Consider the following 27,737-nt stretch of genomic DNA (forward strand, 5'->3'; position numbering starts at 1 on the left):
AATTACATTTGGCTTTTAACAAGCTGAGCATATCAGGAAAGAAAAGTGTCCTGGTGACATTTTAGTCGCTCAATATAGGAATGTCTTTGGGTGCTGTGACTTTTTTTTTTTTTTTTTTTTTTTTTGCTGTTTGCTTTACGTCACACCGTCACATATAGGTCTTATGGCGACGATGGGACAGGAAAGGCCTAGGAATGGGAACAAAGCGGCCGTGGCCTTAGGTACAGCCTCAGCATTTGCCTGGTGTGAAAATGGGAAACCACAGAAAACCATCTTCAGGGCTGCCGGCAGTGGGGTTCAAAACCCACTATCTCCCGGATGCGAGCTCACAGCTGCGCGCTCCTAACCGCACGGCCAACTCGCGCGGTATTTTTACCCTTCGGTTTATTGACTTGGCTTGTATAACCTAAAACTTAGGCTAAGTTGGATAATATTTTAAACACCTACATCACTATTTTCACCTGTGTGCAATTATGTTATTTATTTCATTAATATTATGATAATTATTATAATTGAGCATTGTTAACTTATAAGACCCCAACAGACAAGCATTGGTTTTGTGTAGAGTTATACATTTGTTAAATTCAAGTTGTTTCCTTTCATGATGTACACGCCTATTCTTTGTTACATTATAGAGTATTTAGATATAGCCTAAATTTCTTTACCAATTAAGCTCTTCAATAAAGACATACATAACTGTCCCATGCCAAGATATATTGGTAGAATTAGAGCTGTCAAAATGGTTCATAACCCCTTTGATTTATTATCTTGACATGGATCACCCAAAACATAGGTTAGGTTTGGAGAATACTTTAATAATCAGCATTAGCCTATTTAATGCACTGTTTATTACTTTCATATTCCAAGATGTAATTGAAGCATGTAAATAAAGCATCATACATTAAAATTTAAAGTTTTACCACTAGAACAGCTGACATGGAAAAGTGATTTGAAAATTCAAACAAATTCATCTTACGTTAAAATCTTCCAAAAAAATAAACTGTAGACTTTTCCGATATATCACCAGCATTTCTCCAGCTCGCCAAAATCCATTTCTTCCTAGTTTTAGCGTCTTTGGAACGTTTATAAACAACTTGTTTGGTATGGTATGCGAAGTGCTATTGCACATCGGAACTCTACACCATTTATAAGTTTTCTGCCTCGCTGTCTGCGCAGGATTCATTTTAAGTCTAAAATATACCACTCAGATTATTATCCAATGTATAGACCTCGAATTTAACCATACTAGACACTAACGTAAAGTAGAAATACGCGAAGTGTATCCTGCTTCTCACAGCACACTATGTGTTATTTCGTCTGCTAATTTAGTCAACCTGTACGATGACGTCAGGCCAATGAGATCGCGTACTTGCGTGACGTGACATTTTCGTAGATTTTTATCATATTTGGAGTTATTATTTGTACATTCTGATCACATTTTTGAATTCTGCATGCAATTTTGAATCAGATTAGCATATTTATAATTAAAACCCCGGATCATGCATGTTCCCTATTCGTACGTCAAATGGTTTTGGGGGTAATTATTATTTATTTTATGATTTAACACTCGCTTGAACCCCACGCGGAAGAATTTGAATGTTTGAAACCCTATCTTATTTAACATCTATGATGTAACAGCGACCAACCTGTGAAATTTAGATTTTGTACGTAACTTTTTGACGGTTGAATGTTTTTAAATATTTATTAACATCATGGACTTCGAAACCACCGTTCATAACCAAATTGTTTGTGCTTGAAACAGTTTCGGAAGAATGGATATTGTGGTTTTGAGAATCAACCACCATCTAAACCCCTTAAGGGAGAAATATTTTTTTTTTGCTAGGGGCTTTACGTCGCACCGACACAGATAGGTCTTATGGCGACGATGGGATAGGAAAGGCCTAGGAGTTGGAAGGAAGCGGCCGTGGCCTTAATTAAGGTACAGCCCCAGCATTTGCCTGGTGTGAAAATGGGAAACCACGGAAAACCATTTTCAGGGCTGCCGATAGTGGGATTCGAACCTACTATCTCCCGGATGCAAGCTCACAGCCGCGCGCCTCTACGCGCACGGCCAACTCGCCCGGTGAGAGAGAAATATTTTGAAGTATACGATATCTTACACCTAGGGCATAAAAGAATGGCCTTCTCGTAAAATTACAACTTTGTACGTCAAACGGTTTTTTGAGGGATGAATAATTTCGTTTACGAAGCTAACCTCATTTAACACTTTAGGGGTGGAACGTTTAAAAATATTTCCTATTTCACACCTAGGATTTAAAACATATGCCGCTATGTGGAATTTTGTCTTCGTACTTTAAACCGTTTCGGAGCAAGGAATGGATTTATGTGTTTTCAGATCGTAACCCCCATTTAACTTTCTGAGGCCCGGTTTCATCAACGTCGGTTAAATATACTCTAACCCTTGGTTTGTTAACTTAGGGTTAATATTTTAACTACGAGTCACGCGTTTCACCTCAATTAACAATAGTCATGGACTGTAATGAAGTGAAGTGCCTTGTGAATACCTACCCGCACGTCGGAGAATGAAGGCTAGAGGTAGCAACGTGGACTGTCAATATATTCTCTATCGGGTGTGTTCACAACAAAGAAATAACAGGAGAAAAGAGGAATGAAAATGATATTCGTTCCATCTGTATTCATTTTTTCTTCATGTAATTGTGTGTTTGTCTTTTTTCAGCGTCAAACTGGAACATGCATCTTACCTCGCTAGGCTTTCAAAATTAGGGATTTACTAGTACCTAAGTAGTCACTGTCAATTGTATATGAAGGACACTCGTGATATTTTTTAGGATGCTCATTTTTGGAAAGAAAAAAGTGTTACTGCAGCTGCCTCTGTGGATCAGTGGTAGAGTGTCGACCTCCGGATCCCAAGATAGCGGGTTCAAACCCGGCAGAGGCAGTCGGAGTTTCGAAGGGCGGAAAAAAGTCCATTCGACACTCCATGTCGTATGATGTCGGCATGTAAAAGATCTCTGGTGGCACATTTGGTGTTCACCCGACAAACTTAATTAAATCTCAGCCATAGACGCCCAAGAGAGTTTCGGTTTACTTGCTCTGCTATCTAGTGGGCCTAGAGTAAAAAATAAAACGGAACGTCGACATTGACGAGCAGACAGCCAGATGGCGTCAAATCGAAATATCTGCACACGGTAGCTGAGGCCATACGATTATTATTATTATTATTATTATTATTATTATTATTATTATTATTATTATTATTAATTGTTGAATCCAAAAAGAAGTCATGGGAAGATTTTGGTAACAACCTGGAAAGGCTAGGTCAAGCAGCAGGGAAACCTTTCTGGACAGTAATAAAGAATCTTAGGAAGGGAGGGGAAAAGGAAATGAACAGTGTTTTGAGTAATTCAGGTGAACTCATAATAGATCCCAGGGAATCACTGGAGAGTTGGAGGGAATATTTTGAACATCTTCTTAATGTAAAAGGAAATCATCCTGGTAGTGTTGTGAACATCCAAGCTCAAGGGGAGGACGAAAATGATGTTGGTGGAATTATGCTTGAGGAAGTGGAAAGGATGGTAAATAAACTCCATTGTCATAAGGCAGCAGGAATAGATGAAATTAGACCTGAAATGGTGAAGTATAGTGGGAAGGCAGGGATGAAATGGCTTCATAGAGTAGTAAAATTAGCATGGAGTGTTGGTAAGGTACCTTCAGATTGGGCAAAAGCAGTAATTGCACCTATCTATAAGCAAGGGAACAGGAAGGATTGCAACAACTATCGAGGTATCTCACTGATTAGTATACCAGGCAAAGTATTCACTGGCATCTTGGAAGGGAGGGTGCGATCAGTCGTTGAGAGGAAGTTGGATGAAAACCAGTGTGGTTTCAGACCACAGAGAGGTTGTCAGGATCAGATTTTCAGTATGCGCCAGGTAATTGAAAAATGCTACGAGAGGAATAGGCAGTTGTGTTTATGTTTCGTAGATCTAGAGAAAGCATATGACAGGGTACCGAGGGAAAAGATGTTCGCCATACTGGGGGACTATGGAATTAAAGGCAGATTATTAAAAGCAATCAAAGGCATGTATGTTGACAATTGGGCTTCAGTGAGAATTGATGGCAGAATGAGTTCTTGGTTCAGGGTACTTACAGGGGTTAGACAAGGCTGTAATCTTTCACCTTTGCTGTTTGTAGTTTACATGGATCATCTGCTGAAAGGTATAAAATGGCAGGGAGGGATTCAATTAGGTGGAAATGTAGTAAGCAGTCTGGCCTATGCTGACGACTTGGTCTTAATGGTAGATTGTGCCGAAAGCCTACAGTCTAACATCTTGGAACTTGAAAATAGGTGCAATGAGTATGGTATGAAAATTAGCCTCTCGAAGACTAAATTGATGTCAGTAGGTAAGAAATTCAACAGAATTGAATGTCAGATTGGTGATACAAAGCTAGAACAGGTCGATAATTTCAAGTATTTAGGTTGTGTGTTCTCCCAGGATGGTAATATAGTGAGTGAGATTGAATCAAGGTGCCGCAAAGCTAATGAAGTGAGCTCGCAGCTGCGATCGACTGTATTCTGTAAGAAGGAAGTCAGCTCCCAGACGAAATTATCTTTACATCGGTCTGTTTTCAGACCAACTTTGCTTTACGGGAGCGAAAGCTGGGTGGACTCAGGATATCTTATTCATAAGTTAGAAGTAACAGACATGAAAGTAGCAAGAATGATTGCTGGTACAAACAGGTGGGAACAATGGCAGGAGGGTACTCGGAATGAGGAGATAAAGGCTAATTTAGGAATGAACTCGATGGATGAAGCTGTACGCATAAACCGGCTTCGGTGGTGGGGTCATGTGAGACGAATGGAGGAGGTTAGGTTACCTAGGAGAATAATGGACTCTGTTATGGAGGGTAAGAGAAGTAGAGGTAGACCAAGACGACAATGGTTAGACTCGGTTTCTAACGATTTAAAGATAAGAGGTATAGAACTAAATGAGGCCACAACACTAGTTGCAAATCGAGGAATGTGGCGACGTTTAGTAAATTCACAGAGGCTTGCAGACTGAACGCTGAAAGGCATAACAGTCTATAATGATAATGTATGTATGTATGTATGTTATTATTATTATTATTATTATTATTATTATTATTATTATTATTATTATTATTATTATTATTATTATTATTATTATTATTATTATTATTATTACTACTGCTCATAAATGAAGTGCGGTAGGACCATACATTTCATTGACACTCGACAAGTTTCCGCTTTATACACATTCCGCTTTGATAAAGTTTTACTATACCGGTACTAATGTCTAAATGTTAGCGTGCTGGCATTCGCTCCACAGGGTCCCGGAAAAGATTCACGGCCGGACTGGGGATTTCAACCTTCAATGGTTAATTCCGATGGCTCGGGGGTGGTGTGTGTGTGTGTCGCCTTCATTATATGTAGGGCCCCATCGTCATAGACGCGCAGGTCGCCTATACGACGTCATCTCGAAAGTCGTATACCAGGCCTCTTGGGAGGCCAGGTGGTGGTGGTGGTGGTGGTAGTGATTATTGTTTATAGGGGAAGTACAACTAGGCAACCATCCTCTATATAACACTAAGGTAAGGGTGTATTCTGCCCGAAGGCAGGTCCGAACCTCCGCAGAGGTGAGTTTACGTGCGGTGTCATAAATGTGCTCTTTAGCGTACCCATGTCCCTTACTGATGTACGGCTTTCTAAGGGCTGTTCTGCCCGCATACTCTCTTTCGCGTAGCTCATTTCGGATGGTTTCAGATGACACTTGCACTCCTACATCTTGTTGAAACGCAGTTGCTATCTGCGGCGCACTTAGCTGAGGATTTTGGGACACTACGCACAATTTACCGTTTGTCTAGTACTGATAACTTTGAGGGACAACCACTTCTTGCTCTATTTTCTATTGTCTTTATTCTTTTGTACCTGTACACAACATTTTTAACAGTTGTAACAGCTCTTCCAATAATTACACTTGAAATAATTTGACTTGAAAGATTTACCTTTTTGAAACAGTCGCACTACAATCCTCCTTTCTTTCCTGGTTGTTTCTTTGATTTTCCTTCCCATTGCTAGCTGAACACGGAAATAGTGCTGAACATTACATTCCAGCGTGTCAGCACAGACACAATGAGCCTCAGTTGCGACAGAAAGCACCATGTCACTATGATATTGTTTAATAGACCCGTGTTTGGGATGTAATGACGCACGTCGTTGTATTATTGGGCCATTTGCAAACAGCGCGTGGCAACCCATCCAAATCTTGACCACGCCCAATGTTGCTTAACTTCGGAGATCTCACGGGATCCGGTGTTTCAACACGGCTACGGCCGTTGGCATGTAACACTAATCAGAGAGAAAAAATGGAAGGGATCCGACACTTCGAAAAATGAAGGCATCGGCCAAAAGAAGACAAGGGTAACAAAGTGCGTGAAAATGAAAGACTCCCTACGCCTCGAGTGCTCTAATACCGTCGGGGTCGGAAATGAACAAGAGTTGACCCAGGGAGGTCCGATGGGATATATGAAAGAGAGGAGCCTGCCACAAGTAAGTGGAAGCAATGCAAGGACTCAGCTAAGGGCCCCGGGGTCGCCAACCCACTCTCCAAAATACAGAGCCCCTGGGGCCCTTTTAGTCGCCTCTTACGACAGGCACGGGATACCGTGGGTGTTATTCTACCGCCCCCACCCACAGGGGGGATCTTCGGAGGCCACACGCTATTATTATTATTATTATTATTATTATTATTATTATTATTATTATTATTATTATTATTATTATTATTATTATTATTATATACTGCATTAGTAGAGAAATGTGGTATTTTAATGTGACCGTACAGTATTTGCTAAAGCTGAAAACGGGACACTTACCAGTTCTGAAAACTTTGCAACCCCAACCTTCCCTTAACCATAAAACATCTACATCATGCAAATAGAAAAACAATACAGTAGGTCTGTTTATCGATATCGATATAAACACAGGACAATATTATTACATTGCTCAATAAATAATATGGTTGTCTATTCCATTGTTTATTTACTATAGACATAAGGTAATGAACGCTGTTGTCTTTATGACTGTTCATCTACTTACTAAGAAGACAAGACAAAATTATTACAGCACTGAACAAATAACACTCTTGTCTACTTTATGTTTACGAATTGACTATAAACATATCTTCTCTAACATAAGGGAACAAATATGTTCCCCAACAAAAGCTATCGGGAAACTGGGATAAAACGGTACTGTCCCGTTCAAAACGGGACGTCTGGTCACTTTAGATATTTCCATGTAGGCCTCTTTTATATTTTTCCTTCACAGTGCACTACTTAATTAATATAGCCTAGTGAACAAACCCGTATTCCTGGACCTAAATACCAAGGGTCGAGAAATTCTGTTCAGCTGTTTACCTGTGATGTAACAGACAGATACACAACAATTTAACTGAACCTACTTCCGATTTTTGTATAACTAATCCGAGATGAATACAACTAGCCCCAAAGGCTGATTGGATACCAGGACAACATCCGTAAAGACTAAGAGATGCGGTTATAAGGCAACCGCAAAAACTAGTGGGTGGCACCAAGATGAGGCGTACAAGGCATGATGAGGATGACGTAGTTTGCGTCTGATTCCTTCAAAAGGAGACAAATGAGCCAAAAATTAGAAGTGAAAAGACAAAAGCAGAATTGTATTTAAATAGATAACGTATTACAAATCGCACACGGTAACAATGAAATGGGCACAGTGGCTTCCATAAGATTACGTGTGCGATGTAGAATTTAGTTCAGATGTACGCATCACTGTAACACAACGCGTATCGGTTGAAAATAGCCACTTTACATTTTCCCATCCATTACACACAACACACACATACAACGTTCGACCGCATCTCTCTACAAGTGGGCATCGTTTCCTCTTCAGCATTATTTTGTTCGCCCATGTGGCTTTCACCTATATCTGCTACTCAGCCGACCTCAATTAGCAAATCAGTTGACGCCTCGTTGGCTGACGACTTCCCCACAACCATGGCCTTTTGCATAATTCCCGGCGTGGATCCTCCATCCCCGAAGATGACATCTTCGACGACCTTTGTGCCGCTGGCCTTCCGGTCCACAATGTCTACCGTCTGGTTGATGGCCTCACCTCTACACCTTCTTCACAGATTTTGATTCATCTCAGCGACGAGGCCGCCCTTCAACGTCTTTATACTTCGGGCGCAACGATTCACTGTCAGATCTATGCAGTGGTGCGAACCCCTCCATACATTGAAGACCAGCTTTCTGCCAACCCAACCCTTGTCCCAACTGTCCATGAGCCTCCGTTTCAGAAGATGCTTCTGCCCTCAACTCTCACCATCCCGACAACCACCACAATTACCACCACAACACCGCCCGTTCTTCTCCCTTCATCACTTCCCATCACCTCTGTTACCACTTGTCGTCCCTCCCCTGTTATGTCGTCCTCTCCCCCTATTTCTGCGCTCCCTGCCTTTCAGCAAGTACCTGCTAACCCGCCGGCCTCGTCCGTCGCAGTTTCGCCACCGCCATCTCCGCCAGCTAACATCGCACAGCAGTCATCATCGACCCAGCCGCCTTCACCGTCCACTTCTGCCGTGTACAGCTCTGTGCTCCGCGGAATCCCTTCCGACTTCTCCGACAGGGACGTCCTCCAAGAACTCCGTGCAACCGGCGTTCCAGTCCGACGAGCCATTCGGATCCAGAACGCCTCCGGCCCAACTTTTATGGTACGCCTCCAGCTGACTACACCCGAAGCAGTTCAACAGCTCATCGCCACCGGTGCCCGTGTCCACGACAATTTGTATCGCGTAGAGCCCTCTCTTTCCCCGCCTTCACCTGGTCACCAGCCCTCAGATCTTCCATCTCATCGCCCCCGGCCAACCCCTCCTCCCATTTTTCCACCTCCACCAGTATGCCCAACCCCTCCTCCCAACGGCTTCCTCCCTTCTCCCCTTCCAACATTTGACCTCCTCCGTCTTTTCACCGTTTCTCTTACCCATCTAACCGCATCCCTCCATCTTCTTACTTTGCACATCTACCCCGGCACTTCCTTCTAAACTCCACTTCCTCCCTTGCATTTCAATTCTTCCCCCACGGATAGCTTGTATCTTGATAACACATGTATTTGTAATCACATCGTTGTACTTACCATTTGTAAATCTGTCAATAAAGCACTAGATAACCTACACATCATTAACCTCATCTCCTTAACTTATTCATATCGCCTTTTACCCATCTCCCTCATCTCTCAATTCTTCCCAACCCCGTCTAATTTTCTGGCCAGAGAGAGGGTATTACCCTTTAGGTGGCCCGCCCCACCCCCTCAGGGTGGGGAATGAAAACATTGTTAGTTAGTTTTTCCATCGACCTCTCTGCTTTTGGACGTCGCCGAACTCCACAGCATCTCCTATTTTTGATCGGTCGGGTTACTCGTCAGCTCTACATCAGCTCCCTGCCGAACTCAACTAAGCAAGCGGCCGACTCAGCACTGGAAGTTCGCCATCCCAGACTACACCTCGCTCTTGCCATCATGTCCACTACCACCACCACGACTACAACGACCTCCGCCCTCACCCTTCGCTACATTCCTACCACAAATCCAACTTACTCCCATCCTTCACCGATCCTGACTTCGTCACTTTCCTTACCACCATACTGTGATCCACCCAGTTACCTACCCATCCCCTCCCCCCGCTACTCTCACCGCCCATCATCCTGAAGAAGCTGCTGCAACCTGCAACGCCACCACTCACAGCAGAACCAGCAGTCGCCGCATGACAACCATCGCCACCACCACCGCCAGCTCACGCCACCATGTACAGCTGTGTCGTCCTTGACGTAGACCCCTGGTATACCGCAATAAAAAGTCATACACGAACTCCGCCTTGAAGGAATACCCCCCGAAGAGCGTTCCCCATTCAGAATATCCATGGCCAGACTTATCTAGTCCGTCTTCACCTTCCGACTTCCGAAGACGTCGATCGTCTCATCATCTGCAGCGCACCCCTCTTTGGCCGTATCCGCAAGGTAGAACCTTCTCGCTCCCCTCCCCAACCTGTGCCTAGACCTCCCCCCGCCACAACACGTCACCGCACCCGGCCTGCTCGTCCTCCCCTCTCAACCTCGTCCCTACGTCCGTCCACCCTCTCCGCCAACTAGTCTCATCTTTCCACCATCGCCAACAGTCGACCTCCTCCGACTCCTCACAACTTCTCTTTGTAACATCGCCTCAACATTTCACGTCCTCGTCCTTCACCTCAAACCTAGCACCTAATTTAAATCTCCACTTCTTCCCATCTCCTTAGCCAAGAGGCCCCATCATTCCTTCTGTCTCAATCATTCAATTCGCTTTTCCCATCTTCTTGATTTATTCACTCCACCGCTCTCAACATTTCTTCTGGCCTATGAGAGGGCGTTAGTCTCTGGGGGGCCCGCCCCGCCCTACGGGCGGGGAATGAAAACCGCCCCATCGTCGTCGTACATTTTCCCAAGTATCCTTAACACAACGCCGAATACAATTTGGCTCATTGAGCAGCTCTCCAGCTCAGCCAGGTAAAGGAGCAGTGTATGCAAGGTACAGCCTAGCAGCTGCTTGCACGGCTCTCAGTTACAACCAGGGAAGGGACGCGAATCAAAACAGATTTAAACTTTTTAAACATTTCTTAAAATTTGCTTTACGTCGCACTGACACAGATAGGTCTTATGGCGACGATGGGATAGGAAAGGGCTAGGAGTGGGAAGGAAGCGATCTTGGCCTTAAGCTACAGCCCCAGCATTTTTCTGGTGTAAAAATGGGAAACCACGGAACTTCAGAGCTGCTGGCAGTGGGGTTCCAACCCACTACCTCCCGAATGAAAGTTGACAGCTGCGTGACCCTAACCGTGCAGCCACTCACTCGGTATTTAACCTTTTAACAGTCTTATTGTGCCTAATGTTTCGTTCTATTCGGTGCATTAGATTATAGTGAGGAAATAAAATAGGAAACAAAGTTTTGTGTACACAAACGGCATGTCCTAAGTAAATATGTTTACACAGTAAGCCTATATGTGCTTTACATTACGTTATGCATAGGAAACAGAATGAATTATTTTGACATGTGATAACTAAATACTCCTTTGACTACTACCTGTAGTCATAGAAATACAGTTGGCCAACGTAAAATCTTGTTTAGGAAGACAGCATAAACAATGAACGACGAACGAACTGTACGATTGTATTGCGTAAATATAATATACTCAGCCAGGTGCAATTATGTGCCTTTCCTTGCTCCTTAATACAGTGACGCTATACGCCTTAACTCCATGTATCGATCGCCATCTATCTTTACAGCACGAACTATTGGAAGTCAACTGCTCTCTGCTCTTACAGCGCGCATGTCGTTAGCTCAAGGAGCAGGACCAAGATGCCTTAAGATGTTCAGTCTCATACTGCTGATAACTAACCTGGATCAACAGGAAGTTGTTGATAATTGTGTAATGTACGCCTTCAAGGTAAAATATAAAAAGAAAAAAAAAAAGATCATCAAACTGACATGGCCGTTCACTTTAAAATTACAGTATTATGACTGGAGTAGCGGCTTTGTTCCTCTGAACATCTGGGCCCAGGAAGAGTTGCATCATATACAAGAATGCAATGACCAAGGTTGAAGCTTTCCCTGACGAGAAGTGCAGTTGAGATACGGAACAAATCACGATGCAACCTTGTGTAAATTCCCATTCCCTGCTTTCCACGACCTAGCACTATGCTATTGTTGCTGTGCAGGAAGTGTGTCCTAAGAGATGAAGAAATGAGCAAGGGTGTGCATAGGGAATTTTAGGCTAAACAATGAAGACGGGTGCGCAAAACGGTCTAACACTCTCTTTCCTCAGACGTAGAAAATTAAGGTTTTTGAAAATGTAGCATAAAATAATATTTGTACCATGTAATCACATTTGATTTCCATCTCTTATCTTGTATACGTTCCAGAGTTAATAATAATATTTATTTAGGAACGTTTCAACCTCCTATGGGTTACGATTACACAACTTCCTTGACTGTTGATGTTCTTTTTTTTTTTACGCCGAAACTCCTTCATTCTCTGGATCGCTTTTGCTCGTTACTCATCCGAGAACATGCTTTTGATCTCTTGGGTTTCTCAACAAACTGATCCGTCACCTCCGCAACTTTCCTTCTGAACACTGTTCTGTTTGTAATATCTCCCTCCTCAATGCCACATTTTTTAAGACCTGATGAACTTCTTTCAGCCTCGGTACTTGGCTATTTCTTCTTTTCTGGAAGATGAGGATCTTATTTTGCTAGGCGTTCTGGTCCCATTCTTCTGAGGTGTCCATAGAAAGTCAGTCGCCTTTTTCTTATAGAGGTTGAAATGTTTTCGCATTTTTCACACAGCTCTTGATACGGAAGGTTAAACTCATTTCCTGTTGCTTTCTTGGGTCCCAGAAATTTCCTCAGAAATTTACGCTCTTTCTGGCAATTGTCTCTGCTGCATAGAGGCGTTCAGGTTTCACCACGGTATTATAGTGTCTGAGTTTGGTTTGATAGGAGAGGAATTTGGATTTATAAGTTTCCTGGCATAGTCTGAATGCAATCTCAATCTTACTTGCCCTTTCTTCGATAGCTGGCTTCTCGTTGTTGTTAGGAGTCAGAATCTCCCCTAGATATTTGATTTTGTGGACTCTGTTTATGTCACCATACTTAGTCTTCATTGTCCATGTTGGTTCTTTGGGATCTATGTCCATGTACTTAGTTTTCTTAAAGGATATTTGAAGTCCTGCCTTTTCTGCTGTTTATTGCAAACCCTCTATCTGTGTAGTGGCAGTCTCTAGATTTTCAGCAAAGAACACTAAGTCATCTCCAAATGCAAGACATTCAAATTTAAGTCCAGCCTTTTTGTGTCCTATCTTGATTCTATTCGGGATATTTTTCTGACACATTTCTTTTCGCCATTCCCTTATCACCTTCTCCAAGACACAGTTGAAAAGGACTGGGGAGAGGCCATCTCCTTGCCTCACACCTGTCTTGATTTCAAACAGTTCTGATAGCTCTCCAGGGAATTTTACTTGTGACTGGTTGTTTGTTAATGTCTGTTGTATTACATTAGTCGTTTTGTCATCAATTCCAAATTATTTCAGCACTTTTATTAATGTGTCCCTGTCGACAGAGTCATATGCCTTTTTGAAATCTACAAATGTCATAATTACCTTCTTGTCTGCTGCTAAAGTTTTAGTTTTGATTAAAGTATTTCTGCTCCACACAGGACCGTCCTTTCTTGAATCCTGCTTGGTATTCCCCCAACTCTTGATCTATGTGATTCTCTATTCTACAGGGATGTAGACAAAGAAAGTTCGCGCCAGATAGCGCTCGTGTAGTACTGGGTAAGCGCAAGGCGATCGTCTTATGTTTCTCCCAGTCAGTTGCGAGTAATGTATAGATTGTTACCGAGTTTTCTGAGCTAAAGGCGATTGTATCTTCTCTAATTTTACTCCAAGACTATATTAATTAATTGTATAGGTATATCCCCTAGTATATTACGGACGATTTTCAGCGTTTAAGCGTTAAACAGTTGCAAAATAAGCTACGGACCAGAGACGCTAAAACTAGAGGGAGGAAGGAAGAATTATTACAGCAGTAATTAGAAAATTATAACACGCGTTATTATCCACATAATGAATAGGAGTCAGCACGCTTTTTCCTAAAGGTTACAATTACTTGAGTATTGTACATTGATAAATATATAAATAAACCTCCACAAGAAATCATAATTAGAAATTTAAATACGAACTTGCTCCCCTTGCTTTGATTCATGTAGCCTATTTCTTTAAGGTTGATGGCTTACGAAACTGCAGATACTGCCTTGTCCACCACCAAAGGCATGTGAATTTCTTGAGTTTCCCCAGTGCCTGTTCCTTTTGAAGATTTGACCACCGGGCGAGTTGGCCGTGCGCGTAGAGGCACGCGGCTGTGAGCTTGCATCCGGGAGATAGTAGGTTCGAATCCCACTATCGGCAGCCCTGAAAATGGTTTTCCGTGGTTTCCCATTTTCACACCAGGCAAATGCTGGGGCTGTACCTTAATTAAGGCCATGGCCGCTTCCTTCCAACTCCTAGGCCTTTCCTGTCCCATCGTCGCCATAAGACCTATCTGTGTTGGTGCGACGTAAAGCCCCTAGCAAAAAAAAAAAAAAAGATTTGACCATCAGCCATAAGGTGAAGATCACTATCACAAATTTGCAATTGATGGATTATTTCGTATTTAGAAAATCGGAAATAGATGGTGCACCTATTTCCAACTACAAATCATTGTGTTGTGCTGGATACAGACTTTTCAGTGAAAAGTTTGTTTTGTTTATACAAGATTAATTTCAATCGGGTGAAATTCTAAAATGCAGTGCTGTGAAATCCGAGTACACAAAACATAAGACCTATGATGTGAAGGTTATTTTAGGAGTACCGGGTGATATTATAGGAGAGGAATGTGAATGTTTTGCTGGAGCAGGCCCCAAGGCATGTTGTAAGTTTATTGCAGCAGTAAGCTATGTATTAGAGCACTTCTCCAAGACTGGTATTATTCAGTGTTCAGAAACATGCATCCAAAATTTATAAACTTTTCAGCATCCCCCTACCAAACGCTTGAGGCCAGTTAGCCATATAAAAGTGGAATGTTTGCCCTTGGAACAAGTTTTGCTATTATAATCTCAGTTGCACCAGTTATAACTCTAGTCGAGGGGTATTTCTCTCTAAAAGCGAGGGGGCTGTTTTCGAGGACATTTTCTCTATCAAGCCATATTTTCAACTCTTTAAATTGGCAGTACATGAAATTAATCTAAATATTAAATAATATCCCAACAGTAGTTTTTTGGATTCCGAAGTTAAGGCCTAGTTCCTTGTCAGATTTGTTGCTCCTTAGCTTCATAAGAGGGAATATCTGTAAACACCAAATTACGATGTTGGACATCTATAAGCCCTGTATAAAGCAATATGGCATCACGTTTACGCATTGTTTGCTCAACAACCAAATTACCTGTAGTATTTGTTTCAGTGCTAATGTCTTTGAAAATGGGAGCCACAAATATTACATTCACTTCCTCGGGTATATTCACGATTTCTTACCGTACTTCAATGGAGGTGATCTCTGCATATTCCAATATTGTAGGCTTATAGTGGTAATCCGGCAATTTTCTGGTGTATGGCCTCTTCCTTGTTTTTATTGTGTTCGCGGTCTACGGAATAAGCGATGGAACAGCGCCCGGTTTTAATCTTGCTCTCTCACCTTTAAATACAAACGCATACATTCGGTGGTTGTTATCGAAATGCCGAATCAGTTTAAAGGTAGAAAATAGGAATTATTTTCCCTTCGTAAATCCCATTTACCCAACTAAGTTCTCGTGAAGTCACCGGCTTGGAAATAATGGGAACACACTTTAATATTTTCTGTCAGATTCTTCTCACCGAAATTTTTCCTTCTAATAGCAAGTAACAATTTCTTCTTCATTTCTTTATTTTGTGGAAACTGGTGAAACGAAAATGGGCTTCCCTGATTTTTGCGAAGAGGAACGCTGCAATAGGTCGACATAGTCACGAAAATGACAATTTAAACAACTTAAATTCGTGGATATTTAGCAGCGTGAGTACATAGGAGACAAATGAAGAGCGCAGTGCGCTTACCCAGTACAACAGCAGTGCGCTCTGTCGGTGCTAGTTCTATACATCGCTATTCTGGCGCGATTTGGACACTATCTAATAATAATAATAATAATAATAATAATAATAATAATAATAATAATAATAATCGTAATTGTATAGCCTCAGCTAACGTGTGCAGGCATTTTGATTTGGCGTCATTCAGGCTGCCTACCTGTCAATTTCGACATTTCGTTTTTCTCTACCAGATGTTAGGGAAACAGATATCTGCTGGGCGATCTGTGGGTAAGTTTTACTTTTTCAGGTGAACATTAAATGTGTTAGCAGAGTTCTTCTACATGTCAACATCGTATAACATGGACTGCCCAATGACCTTTACCTGCCCTTCAAAAATCCGACTACCCCTACCAGGTTTGAACCTTGGGTTCCGGAAGCCGACATTACCACTGTTCTACAGAGGGAGCAGAGGCAATTAGAAATAGGTAACCTATTAAAATTTCTACTGGCACGCTGAACTCCTTTCCAGGGCGAAATTTCGGCTCTCCGACGCCTCTTTCAACCGAAGGGACATTATTATTATTATTATTATTATTATTAATATTATTATTATTATTATTATTATTATTATTATTATTACTGTCGACATCAATGTCCCTGTCGGTTGGTTAATCGGTTGTCCTGTTCCCAAGTAGGCCTACTCAATTCCGACTGACGTTAGTAGCAGTTGAAGAGCTAGACTCCATGTCTAACTTACAATGGGACAAAATTCTAACGCTTTACTGTCTCTTAGAATCTATAGCAACTGAAAAGATGTTAAACAAATAACTTTTATTATTATTATTATTATTATTATTATTATTATTATTATTATTATTATTATTATTATTATTATTATCTTTCTTCTTCTTAATCTGTTTACCCTCCAGGGTTGGTTTTTCCCTCGGGCTCAGCGAGAAATCCCACCTCTACCGCCTCAAGGGCAGTGTCCTGGAGCGTGAGACATTGGGTCGGGTGGATACAACTGGGGAAGAGGACCAGCACCTCGCCCAGGCTGCCTCACTTGCTATGCTGAACAGGGGCCTTGTGCGCGATGGGAAAGATTGTAAAGGTTAGACAAGGAAGAGGGAAGGAAGCGGTCGTGGTCATAAGTTAGGTACTATCCCGACATTTGCCTGGAGGATAAGTGGGAAACCAGGGAAAATAACTTCGAGGATGGCTGAGGAGGAAATCGAAACCCCTATACTCAGTTGACCTCCCGAGGCTGAGTGAGCCCTGTTCTAGCCCTCGTGCCACATTTCAAATTTCATGGCAGAGCCGGTAATCGAACCCGGACCTCTGGGGTGGCAGCTAATCACACTAACCACTACACCACAGAGGAGAACATTATTATTATTATTATTATTATTATTATTATTATTATTATTATTATTATTATTATTATTATTATTATTATTATTATTATTATTATTATTATTATTATTATTATTATTATTACGTGAACGAGGTGCAAGGCAACGACGTGGTGGACTCTCTCATTGCATTAGATTATTTAAGTTGAATATTTGCTTGTTTCGAATGCTGACGTGGTATTATTGACGACATGAACATACCGGCACTAACAAGCACTTAAACCGTTGCCCAGTTCTAACATTTTCCAACTGAATATCTGCAATATCAGTGATGTTACACCGTCTATATAGGCAGCCATTTCTAGATTATTTGTCACGAAAGCCAAGCAAAAAAAAAAAAAAAGTCAAAGTCAGACGGGGTCACACTGAACACATGACATTCACATATCTATCGGCCATCCGACTAGAGATTTTCATCAATGTTATCGAAACGTTATGAACAGGAGGAAATATAAGCTACTTCTACTTAATTAAATTTTGTTACAGTAAAAATATTTTAATAGCAAAAGAAATTAAGAATAATATAAAGAAAACAGACAGCTTCCATGGCTCAGGTGGCAGCGCGTCGGCCTCTCACCGCTGGGTTCCGTGATTCAAATCCCGGTCACTCGATGCTAGACAAAGCAGAGGCGCGGCAGGTTTTTCTGCGGGTTGTCCGGTTTTCCCTGTCACATTTAGTTCCAACAACAGTCTTCGGCAGCCGGCCCAATTCCTATCCTCGCCACTAGATGGGGCTTCATTCATACCATTCCTGAACCGGTCGCATGACTGGAAACACGCTGATGATTTTCATTTTCATAAAGAGAATATTTTAAGTATGTGCTGGGATTCTGAAACGTAATTATATTTCTTTCCGATGATAACTCACGCGCAAGTCTGAGCGTCGCACATACGCATCTCGGTAAGCTCGATTTGTTCTGGATGATTTCCGACAAAAGACTAACGTTGCCAAAGTGTTGCAAAGTTTAGGCTGGGAAGACTTGGGAGAAAGAAGACGAGCTGCTCGACTAATAAAGTGGTATGTTCCGAGCTGGCAGTGGAGAGATGGCGTGGAATGACATTAGTAGACGAATAAGTTTGAGTGGTGTCTTTAAAAGTATGAAGATAAAGTTGGAATTCAAGAGGACAAATTCGGGAAATGTTCATTTATAGGAAGGGGAATTACGGACTGGAATAACTTACCAGGTGAGATGTTCAATAAATTTCCAATTTACCGAGCTCGATAGCTGCAGTCGCTTAAGTGCGGCCAGTATCCAGTATTCGGGAGATAGTAGGTTCGAACCCCACTGTCGGCAGCCCTGAAGATGGTTTTCCGTGGTTTCCCATTTTCACACCAGGCAAATGCTGGGGCTGTACCTTAATTAAGGCCACGGCCGCTTCCTTCCCACTCCTAGCCCTTTCCTGTCCCATCGTCGCAATAAGACCTATCTGTGTCAGTGCGACGTAAAGCAACTAGCAAAAAAAAAAAAAAAAAAAAAAATCCAATATCTTTGAAATCATTCAGGAAAAGGGTAGGAAAACAACAGATAGGGAATCTGCCACCTGGGCGACTGTCCTAAATGCAGATCAGTAGTGATTGATTGAAGACCGACTCCAATACTCCAGTAAACATGCGTAATACTGTCGATAGAAGCCATTGTTTGGGTAACCTTACCTAGATCGCCCTGCATCCCCAGCTTTCATTTCATTAAGCTAGAGATAGTGCTCTCGTCCTTCAGAGGAAACCAAAGCAACTGACCTGTAAATAAATCCCCAACAGATGAACTGTGGAGGGACTCGTTCAACATATTTGAATAGTTTAATGAGCACTAGTACTGGGCTTACATTTTACAAGTTCGTCGACTGCAGGGGCCTCTTCAGCGTCTCTCTCTGGTGTGGTTAACACGGACCCAGACTGCTAAGTAATCCTACCGCAAATAAGCAGTAAAACTTATCTTAGAGAAGATACTGGAAACGATAGCTTTATTCTTTTAAATCCAGCTCACAATGCTTAAGCACATTCTCAAGGATGCGTTTCAGCTTTGGAGTAACTCTTATATACTTGTGCCCAATATTTTTACATCAATACATAAATTCTTTCGGACGGAGGTATGTGTGGCGCACGGCACTTTTCGACAAACCAGGGTCAACGCTTTCATCTCAGAAACTACACTACGATAAGTAACATACACCTTCCTATAGAGGACATAATTATGCGCGATATAACGTAAAAATAACATCCGATGATCACGTCATCACAGCACAGCGAGGGAAAACAAAACAGGTACCGACTGCAGCGCCGTTCTGTTTCTATATCGGCTTTAACTTCGGACTGAATGGACGTATTTCGATGACCGAGTTATCGTTTGAAATGGAATAATCAGTTAATTAAGGAGTAATAAAGTGCTGTACATTGACGTTTCAAACAAGCGAAAGAAATGCCTGTAAAGTAAAATTTGGTGGCAGAATTTCAAAATATCGAAGGTGGTCGCTCAAAAAGCCACGACTAAATTGATGGAAGGGTGATATATGACATCGAGACGAATCAATTGGTATACCTAAAAGCAATGCTGAGCATTGTAGATCGTGCAGGGCACAACTTAAAGCGGAGCGTCAGAACGGACAGGACGCACATGGCACTGTAACAGATTAAATGGCGTCTTGAAATAAAAGACCAACATGACAATACGATTTTTAAGGAAATGAAAATCCAAAGCCTGTTTCCAGTCATTCGATCGGGTCAGGAATGGAATGAATGAAGCCCCCATCTAGCGGCGAGGATAGGAATTGTGCCGGCTGCCGAAGCCTGTCGCACTCCTCTGGGACAATGATTAATAACTGACAGATGAAATGATATTGGAGAGTGTCGCTGGAATGAAAGATGACAGGGAAGAAAACCGAGAAAATCCTGTCCCGCCTCCGCTTTGTCCAGCATAAATCTCACATGGAGTGACCGGGATTTGAACCACGGAACCCAGCAGTGAGAGTTCGGCGCGCTGCCGTCTGAGCCACAGAGGCTCAATACGATTTGTAAGCCTAAATGTAATTCACAATCTTGTATAGAGTACAGGGCTCGTCTTAAACCAGATTGTCAGAACGGACAAGTCTCTCACGACGCGAGCAAGTGCAGTGTTTCTGGATCTGTTGTGCCTGATACCGACTTTAAAGGGCGTCGAGAAGTACAAGTGCAACCTGGCGATACGACTTGTGAGCGTACAGGGCATGTCAGAGTCAGAGTAAGCGCGGTAATACGCTCGAAGACAACGAAGTGGCTTGTACGTCGACGGCACTGAGAGATATCGACTAAAATGATCAAAATGCTAATATGCAACATTCAGAGTACTACATGGGGACATTCATTACGAAACAACAGCAGCAAACTCGACCGTGGTCTAAGATATGCTCATCTAGCACCTCAGATTTTGACTAAGATGTTTCTAAAAAATGAATTTTGCCATCGTGTTCGGTATTTGATCGTTTGTGATTTGAGCGCGATTTGAGGAGTATAACGAAGTAATAAGTTCGTACATTTATAAAATAAATGCACTGTTCTTTGAGCTATAATTGAGGACTATGGTAAATTCCAATATTGTGTACAACATGCAGAAATTCCGTTAGTAGTCGACGCAACCTTGGATAGAATAAATTCGTTTATCATCCAAAACCGTATTGGACACTGTGAGCTTGCGACTGATTTCGCCGAGATCGCCGTTCATGCAAATTCGACGTTTGATACATTACGGGTCGTATGGCATTTTCCGTCAAGTGACGAAGTTGCACGTATGCAATTAGTAAATTGTAATGTTCAGAGTATTTGTGAGTATGCCGCGAATATTGCTACCGACTATGTAATGGCTGAACTCGCTGAGACATGGATTAGAGACAATAAAAACGATGTAGAAGTCATCAGATATGACGCGACGTGGTTCGAGAAGCGACGCAATGACAAGCACTGCCAGCGGTCAGGCTATATGTCTATATCGGAACCAGCACAGCGACACGGCTGTATCAGTCGACGATCAGTTTGTCGGCGGTATATGAATGGTGAAATCGCTCTTCCTTGGCATGTCAAACTCGTGTGAACACCGGCAGCCTGGCTCAAGAATGTTTCTGACACAGGCGTTTCTTCGGTGGGCAGTCTATTTGTCCGACTACGAGGATGAACTCGACTCAAATATACCTATCATTCTGTGTGGAGGTTTTTTTAAATTTTGATTCCTTCAAAATGAAACAGCTGGTAACATTAATAAAAAAAATGCTTCAATTTAGAGTCGATAATCGAGTGGGCGATCATTCTCGAACTTGTCTCGATCTTACATTTGTGGAAAATATTACTATATGACTGTCTTATTTCTTATGTCACAGGCCTATTCTTCTCAAACTTCAGTCGCACTGAGTGGCTCAGATGATAGAGGCGCTGGCAGGTTCGATCCTGGCTCAGTCCGGTGGTATTTGAAGGTGCTCAAATACGTCAACCTCGTGTCGCTAGATTTACTGGCACGTAAAAGATTTCCTGCGGGACTAAATTCCGGCACCTCAGCGTCTCCGAAAACCGTAAAAGTAGTTATTGGGACGTAAAGCCATTATTATTATTATTATTATTATTATTATTATTATTATTATTATTATTATTATTATTATTATTATTATTATTATTATTATTATTCATAAACCTCACAACTAGCATTAAGCTATACCAAGCTCAAAATAAATTGGAGCGTTTTATGGTATTTCTATCCGACATAGCTTAACCCCAATGTTTAGGTTGTTTAAACTTGCAAGGATTCTGTTTGCTCACTTTGCCTTTAAGACTTCCCCACAGGCTGAAGTCAAACGTTATAGGTTTCGTGGAATAAAAAAACCGCTTCTTATAGTGGCTTGTATTGCAAAACTGTATCACTTTGTTGGCCGGGAGAGAGAGCTTGCTAGAGAGATCCCTACTGTCGGCGAACTTTCTACATTAAAGCCCTATACTTACCTGATATTTCATCCATGACACAAGTATGCCATCTAATAGAAGCATTGCTGTTCTGACCGAGCTATGCTTTCAGAAAGTGACCAACAGTCTCCAGAAGAAGCTGTGCCAGAAATAAAAACTTTGACGGAAGGTCACATAGATTTAAGAAATTTGTTCATACTGTACTTATTATAATGATCGGTAGAACTGTGATAACAGCGAAAGACAACGTTAGAGAAGTAGCGGAGCCTGTTTGTCCACACCGCGCGAATAAGCTGCGTTTCACTCACCAGTATCAGTGATGCAGCAGCCTACTGATGTTTACAGGTCTACTCCACGTGGAGTGAGCGTTGCAATATTTCAGGATCATTAAAGAGTCTATAGCGATGCATTCGCAACAAATGCCGCTTGTAGACCATCGTATCCATTTAGACAAGGTCTGTCTAGGGAGGTCTGGTCACGCTACCACAATCCTTTGCGGTGGCGGCCATATTGGGTCTTAAACATCGTTGTTATGTGGGCGTGCCCGATGTAATGATGTGAGTTATTACTTGTATTTTGGAGGAAAATGGCATACTGTGCCGCACCAAATTGTCAAAATAAGACAACTGACGGAATTAGAGTGTTTCGCTTCCCGAGAGATAAGCAAAGGAGAGTTCAGTGGGTAAAAAACTGTAGGCGTGACAAATGACAACCTACAGATAATTCCGTCTTGTGCGAGGTTAGTGAAGTTATACATTCGTATTATTCCTGAAAAATAATATGTTTATATGAACGATGTTTTATATTTATAGGTCTTATTATGTATTTTCTTCTAGCATCATTTTGAAAAATTGCAATTTGAACTAAAGAGGGCAGATGGACGGAAACTACTCAAGTGGAATTCCATCCCAACAATTTTCAACGTCCCTAATCCACCCAAGTCTTTGCCATGTAACAGGAAACCTCCCAAAGAAAGAGAATTGTCTTTCAAAACAAGCAAGGCAAGTAACAGGAAATGTATAATAGTAGTATTGATGTCCATTTTATGTGTCCGGCTCCATGGCTACATGGTTAGCATGCTGGCCTTTGGTCATAGCGGTCCCAAGTTCGATTCCCAGCAGGGTCAGGAATTTTAACCATAATTAGTGAATTTTGCTGGCACGGGGGCTGGGTGTATGTGTCGTTCATCATCTTTCTTCCTCATCACGACGCGCAGGTCACCTACGGGAGTCAAATCAAAAGACCTGCACCTGGCGAGCCGAACTTGTCCTCGGACGCTCGCGGCACGAAAAGCCATACGCCATTGCATTCCATTCCTTTTCATGTAAACTACAGACAGTATCTTTCTAACCCTACATGCAATGTAGAAACGTTTCACAGATATTTGAACCAACTTCAAACCAATAATTTGTGTGCAGCTTGCCATCATTACAACAATTGTTAATAGCAGTCTTATATGGTTCTGTAGTTATTATTTACAGCTATATTTAATTCATCTTAAATGCTCTCTAGAGTACATTATATGGCTGGACAAATACTTGAAGATCACAACATTCGCTTCACTCGCACTAACCGAATACTGCAATTTAATGTACCGTAGCCTAAAATACTATCCTAATGTAATCCCTAAAATAGCCTAACCTAGGTTAAATCAACTTAATAGTGACTGAATTTCTATTTCTGTGCGCCTCTGTGGTTTACTGGTTAGTGTGATTAGCTGCCACCCCCAGAGGCCCGGGTTCGATTCTCGGTTCTGCCACGAAATTTGAAAAGTGGTACGAGGGCTGGAACGGGGTCCACTCAGCCTCGGGAGGTCAATTGAGTAGATGGGGGTTCGATTCCCACCTCAGCCATCCTCGAAGTGGTTTTCCGTAGTTTTCCACTTCTCCTCCAGGCAAATGCCGGGATTGTTCCTAACTTAAGGTCACGGCCGCTTCCTTCCCTCTTCCTTGTCTATCCCTTCCAAGCTTCCCACCCCCCCACAAGGTCCCTGTTCAGCATAGCAGGTGAGGCCGCTTGGGCGAGGTACTGGTCATCCTCCCCAGTTGTATCCCCCGATGCAGAGTCTGAAGCTCCAGGACACTGCCCTTGAGGCGGTAGAGGTGGGATCCCTCGCTAAGTCCGTGGGAGAAACCAACCCTGGAGGGTAAACAGATTAAGAAAGAAAGAAAGAAAGAAAGAAAGAAATAATTTATATTTCATATGGAATCGTGGCTTTACTTTTCTTAACCATTATTATTATTAGACTATTATTATTATATGCATGAATAAGAGCCCCGTGGTCACCAACCCACACTCCCTAGTTAGGAGCTCCTGACGCCCGTTTCAGTCGCCTCGTATGACAGGCAGTGAATACCATGGGTGTTATTCTATTGCGCCCACCCACAAGGGGAAATCTATTTTGGGTTGTAACTACGAGGCCCTTAGCTGAGTCTTGACATTGCTTTCACTTACTTGTGTCAGGCGAGGTACCAGTTTCTCCCTCGGACTTTTTCTATCCCATCCGACCTCCCTTTGTCAACACTTGTTCTTTTCCGACTGCGAAGGCATTAGCGCATTCGAGGTCTAGCAAGTTTGTATTTCCACGCACTTTGCGGCCATAATCTTTCTTTGGCGATACCTTCATTTTTCGAAGTGTTGGACCCCTTCCATTTGTTTTCTTCTTATTAGTGTTAACAGAGGATGGTTTCCCAGTTGTGCTTCCTCTTAAAACAATAATCACCACCACCACCACTTTGTACTATATAGCTGCATGGGTTATCAATAAACTAGTTAGAACGTCACTCTTGTTGCATATGTGCAGAGTATTTTTTCCTTAGAACCCAAGGAAATTACCACATGAATGGATAGCAACAGTTACCATTCATAATTTAATGCACTTAACTCAAGAGGCGTTCAGTGTTTGTCAACATACTGGGGTAACCTTTTAGAAACGCAGTATCGGTAGTTACTCTCTTTATAAAGAAAACGCTGAAGATAATTTATTACAACTGTCTTTTAGTACTTTAAGTACAGTGCTTCAAGTTCAGTATTTAATGTACCGGCAATCATAAAATGACACAGGTACTGTACAGATTTGTATGTTTCTGTCAATAATATTACGTATTTGACAGATGATATTAATAAGAAACACAGTGAGACCAAGTTGTAAGGAAGTAAAAGAGTAGGAAATGAGCTTTTCTGGTTATTCTTGTTTCTCAAAAAAAAAAAAAAAAAAAAAAAAAAAAAAAAAAAAAAAAAAAAAATCAGGCTCTGTTAATTATCTTCCTAATCAAATAGCTGTGAATGTATTCATGTCATTTAAGTGTTATACAGTTATATATAATGGACAGTAGATGTCCAATTAAATTCTTTATGAAAAATAGTTGGTATATTGTTTTTATTTCAATGTACGGTACCGAAATCCTCTAATTCGAATACACTTGCCTTTAATTACGCTTGCTTGAAGACCCAATATGGCGGCTCCATAAGTAGCATTCGTGACTTGACCTCCCTAGACAGACCTTGCATTTAGATTTCTGGTTAACAACCGCATGATAACAGAAGACTATAAGGAAAAATGGCAACAATGCATTCTCTGTACCTCAGTAGGTGATGTGGACCTAGATAGCTTGATGTATCGTTTGTTAACAAGTATAGTGCATAAGTTGGTATTGCAACTTTTCTTAAGACTGACACCAAAATCAGCAGGCAGAAAATAAGGACTCTTGATTCTGAATTCATGTCCTTTATCAGTGAAAAGGAGAAAATCCTAAGTGTTTTCTTACCCCAGAATGACGCTCACTCCATACACCAGCATCTGTGATCGGTAGGAGAGGATGAAGGTGAGTGCCAGCATGGAGAGCGTCGAGACTACATACAGCACCACGGACGTCTCTCTGGAAATAAAGATCAGCATTTTAGTCACTGTTAAGCCATACCGGTACGACAACATTTACATGGCAAGTTTACATGTAACATTCATAATAAGCGACTTAACATGGTCCCAGAACAGATCAGCCAGTGTTAAGGAACGGACACGTAACGGCTCTCTGAGCCTATTGTCACCTGGTAATGCGACTGTCAACTACCTTGAGGCCCCGTTCGGTAGCTCCTGGAAAGGATAAGTCAGACTTTGGAGCTAACGGCCGGCTTGCGGGCACGTGGCAACCTCTGCTTCTACTGTCCCTTTCGTCTGGTGTCTCCGTGAATTTTCTGGAAGGCGAAACTAGCACGCTTCTATTTTGGCCATACCCCGAAGGTATTAGAACTTCATCGCCAGATACATGAAAGCAGGCTCGCGCGAACGGAGTGCTGTTGTCATTGCGTTGCGTTGCGTTGCGTTGCGTTGCGTTGCGTTGCGTTGTGTGCTGAATAGTCAGTTACGAATCGTGAGCTGAGAATTCAGTGCTTAGGCGGTCACGTGAGTAGTTTGTGCGAGTTAGTGGTCTTGTCTGAAGTCGAGCCCAGTGTAGAGCAGTTGTGCATTGTGATAGTCAATGGACTTGCGTCGAACCTGACTACATGGCAGCGATGTGAAAAGTGAAACCTGTCTGTCAAGATCACGAAAGATCACCCGTTCCAGCTAAAGACTGCCAGCCGAAGACCCGCTGTGAAGACGAGAGCCTTCTGTAAATTGTTAGTAATTAGTAAAATATCATCATTCATTGTTGGGTATAATTGTGTATGTGTACTGATTGGGTCATCCTAGATTAAATTAGTTCAATTAAACAGCCGACCTTTTATTCGTAATTTTATCGTAGACCTCGAGGACGAAGAAGAAAGTATTATCAAACTATGAGTAACAGGAGAGCCCTTAGATCCCACTGGAAACCTGTCTGAATAGTAATCGAGATGTGAACCTGGGAGACAGCAAAGCAAGATCTATATTTAACCGAATGATTTATGAAGGGTATTACAATGTTTATTGTCAACAAACCATTTAAAAGTTCACGGTTCCTTTATGCAGAAGACTCAATATATTAACAATATTCCCCAAATGTTAAAATAAGTAAAAATTCCACTGTCTAGAAAGAAGATTTATTTCAAAACATGCATTGTTTCTTTTCTTTTCCCATTGGAAACGAATATAGCTACTGTTGCTTAGTCTTTTCAATATCTCTTCTATTATACAACTAGCAGTGCGTTCCCACCACAGTGGGTAAGAGTCTGCCATGAAAATGCAACAAGCTTAAAAGGCAGGAACGTATTCTACTGCATTACGAACAGGGTAATGTCAAAAATATGAAACTCATACCGGGACATACAGTGCAGACTAGCACAACCAAGGTAGGCCTTTCTTAAGAAAAGAAACTATTTGACCTCGAACAATGATATAGGAATTAGGAAGATGTTTTTGAAGACTTTTGTCTGGAGCGTGGCACTTTATGGAAGTGAAACATGGACGATAACTAGGTCAGAAAGAAAGGGAATAGAAGCTTTCGAAATGTGGTGTTACAGAAGAATGCTGAAGGTGACATAGGTAGAGAGAATCACGAATGAAGAAATAATCGAATTGGTGAGAGGAGATCGATTTGCCTAAATTTGAGCAGAAGAAGAGATAGAATGATAGGACACACCTTAAATAACCCAGTGTACAGTTAGGGATTGGATTAACTTACCAAGAGGGATGTTCAATAAATATCCAATTTCTTTGAAATCATTTAGGAAAAGGCTAGGAAAACAACAAATAGGGAATCTGCCACCTGGGCGACTGCCCTAAATGCAGATCAGTACTGATTGACAGTTGGTTTTTGAGGGAAG

The 27,737-nt window shown here is 41.9% G+C and overlaps 1 protein-coding gene across 1 annotated transcript in view; it reads right to left on the reverse strand.

Annotated features, from left to right (window-relative positions):
* The window catches only part of LOC136866250 (heme transporter FLVCR2), a 191,550-nt gene that overhangs the window by 9,398 nt on the left and 154,415 nt on the right, over window positions 1–27,737 (reverse strand). Inside the window, exon 7 of the mRNA XM_067143046.2 lies at window positions 25,763–25,873. Coding sequence (XP_066999147.2) covers window positions 25,763–25,873 — 111 coding nt within the window. The remainder of the gene's footprint in view (window positions 1–25,762; window positions 25,874–27,737) is intronic.

The sequence above is a fragment of the Anabrus simplex genome, chromosome 3 (genome assembly GCF_040414725.1).
Source record: "Anabrus simplex isolate iqAnaSimp1 chromosome 3, ASM4041472v1, whole genome shotgun sequence".
Taxonomy (NCBI): domain Eukaryota; kingdom Metazoa; phylum Arthropoda; class Insecta; order Orthoptera; family Tettigoniidae; genus Anabrus; species Anabrus simplex.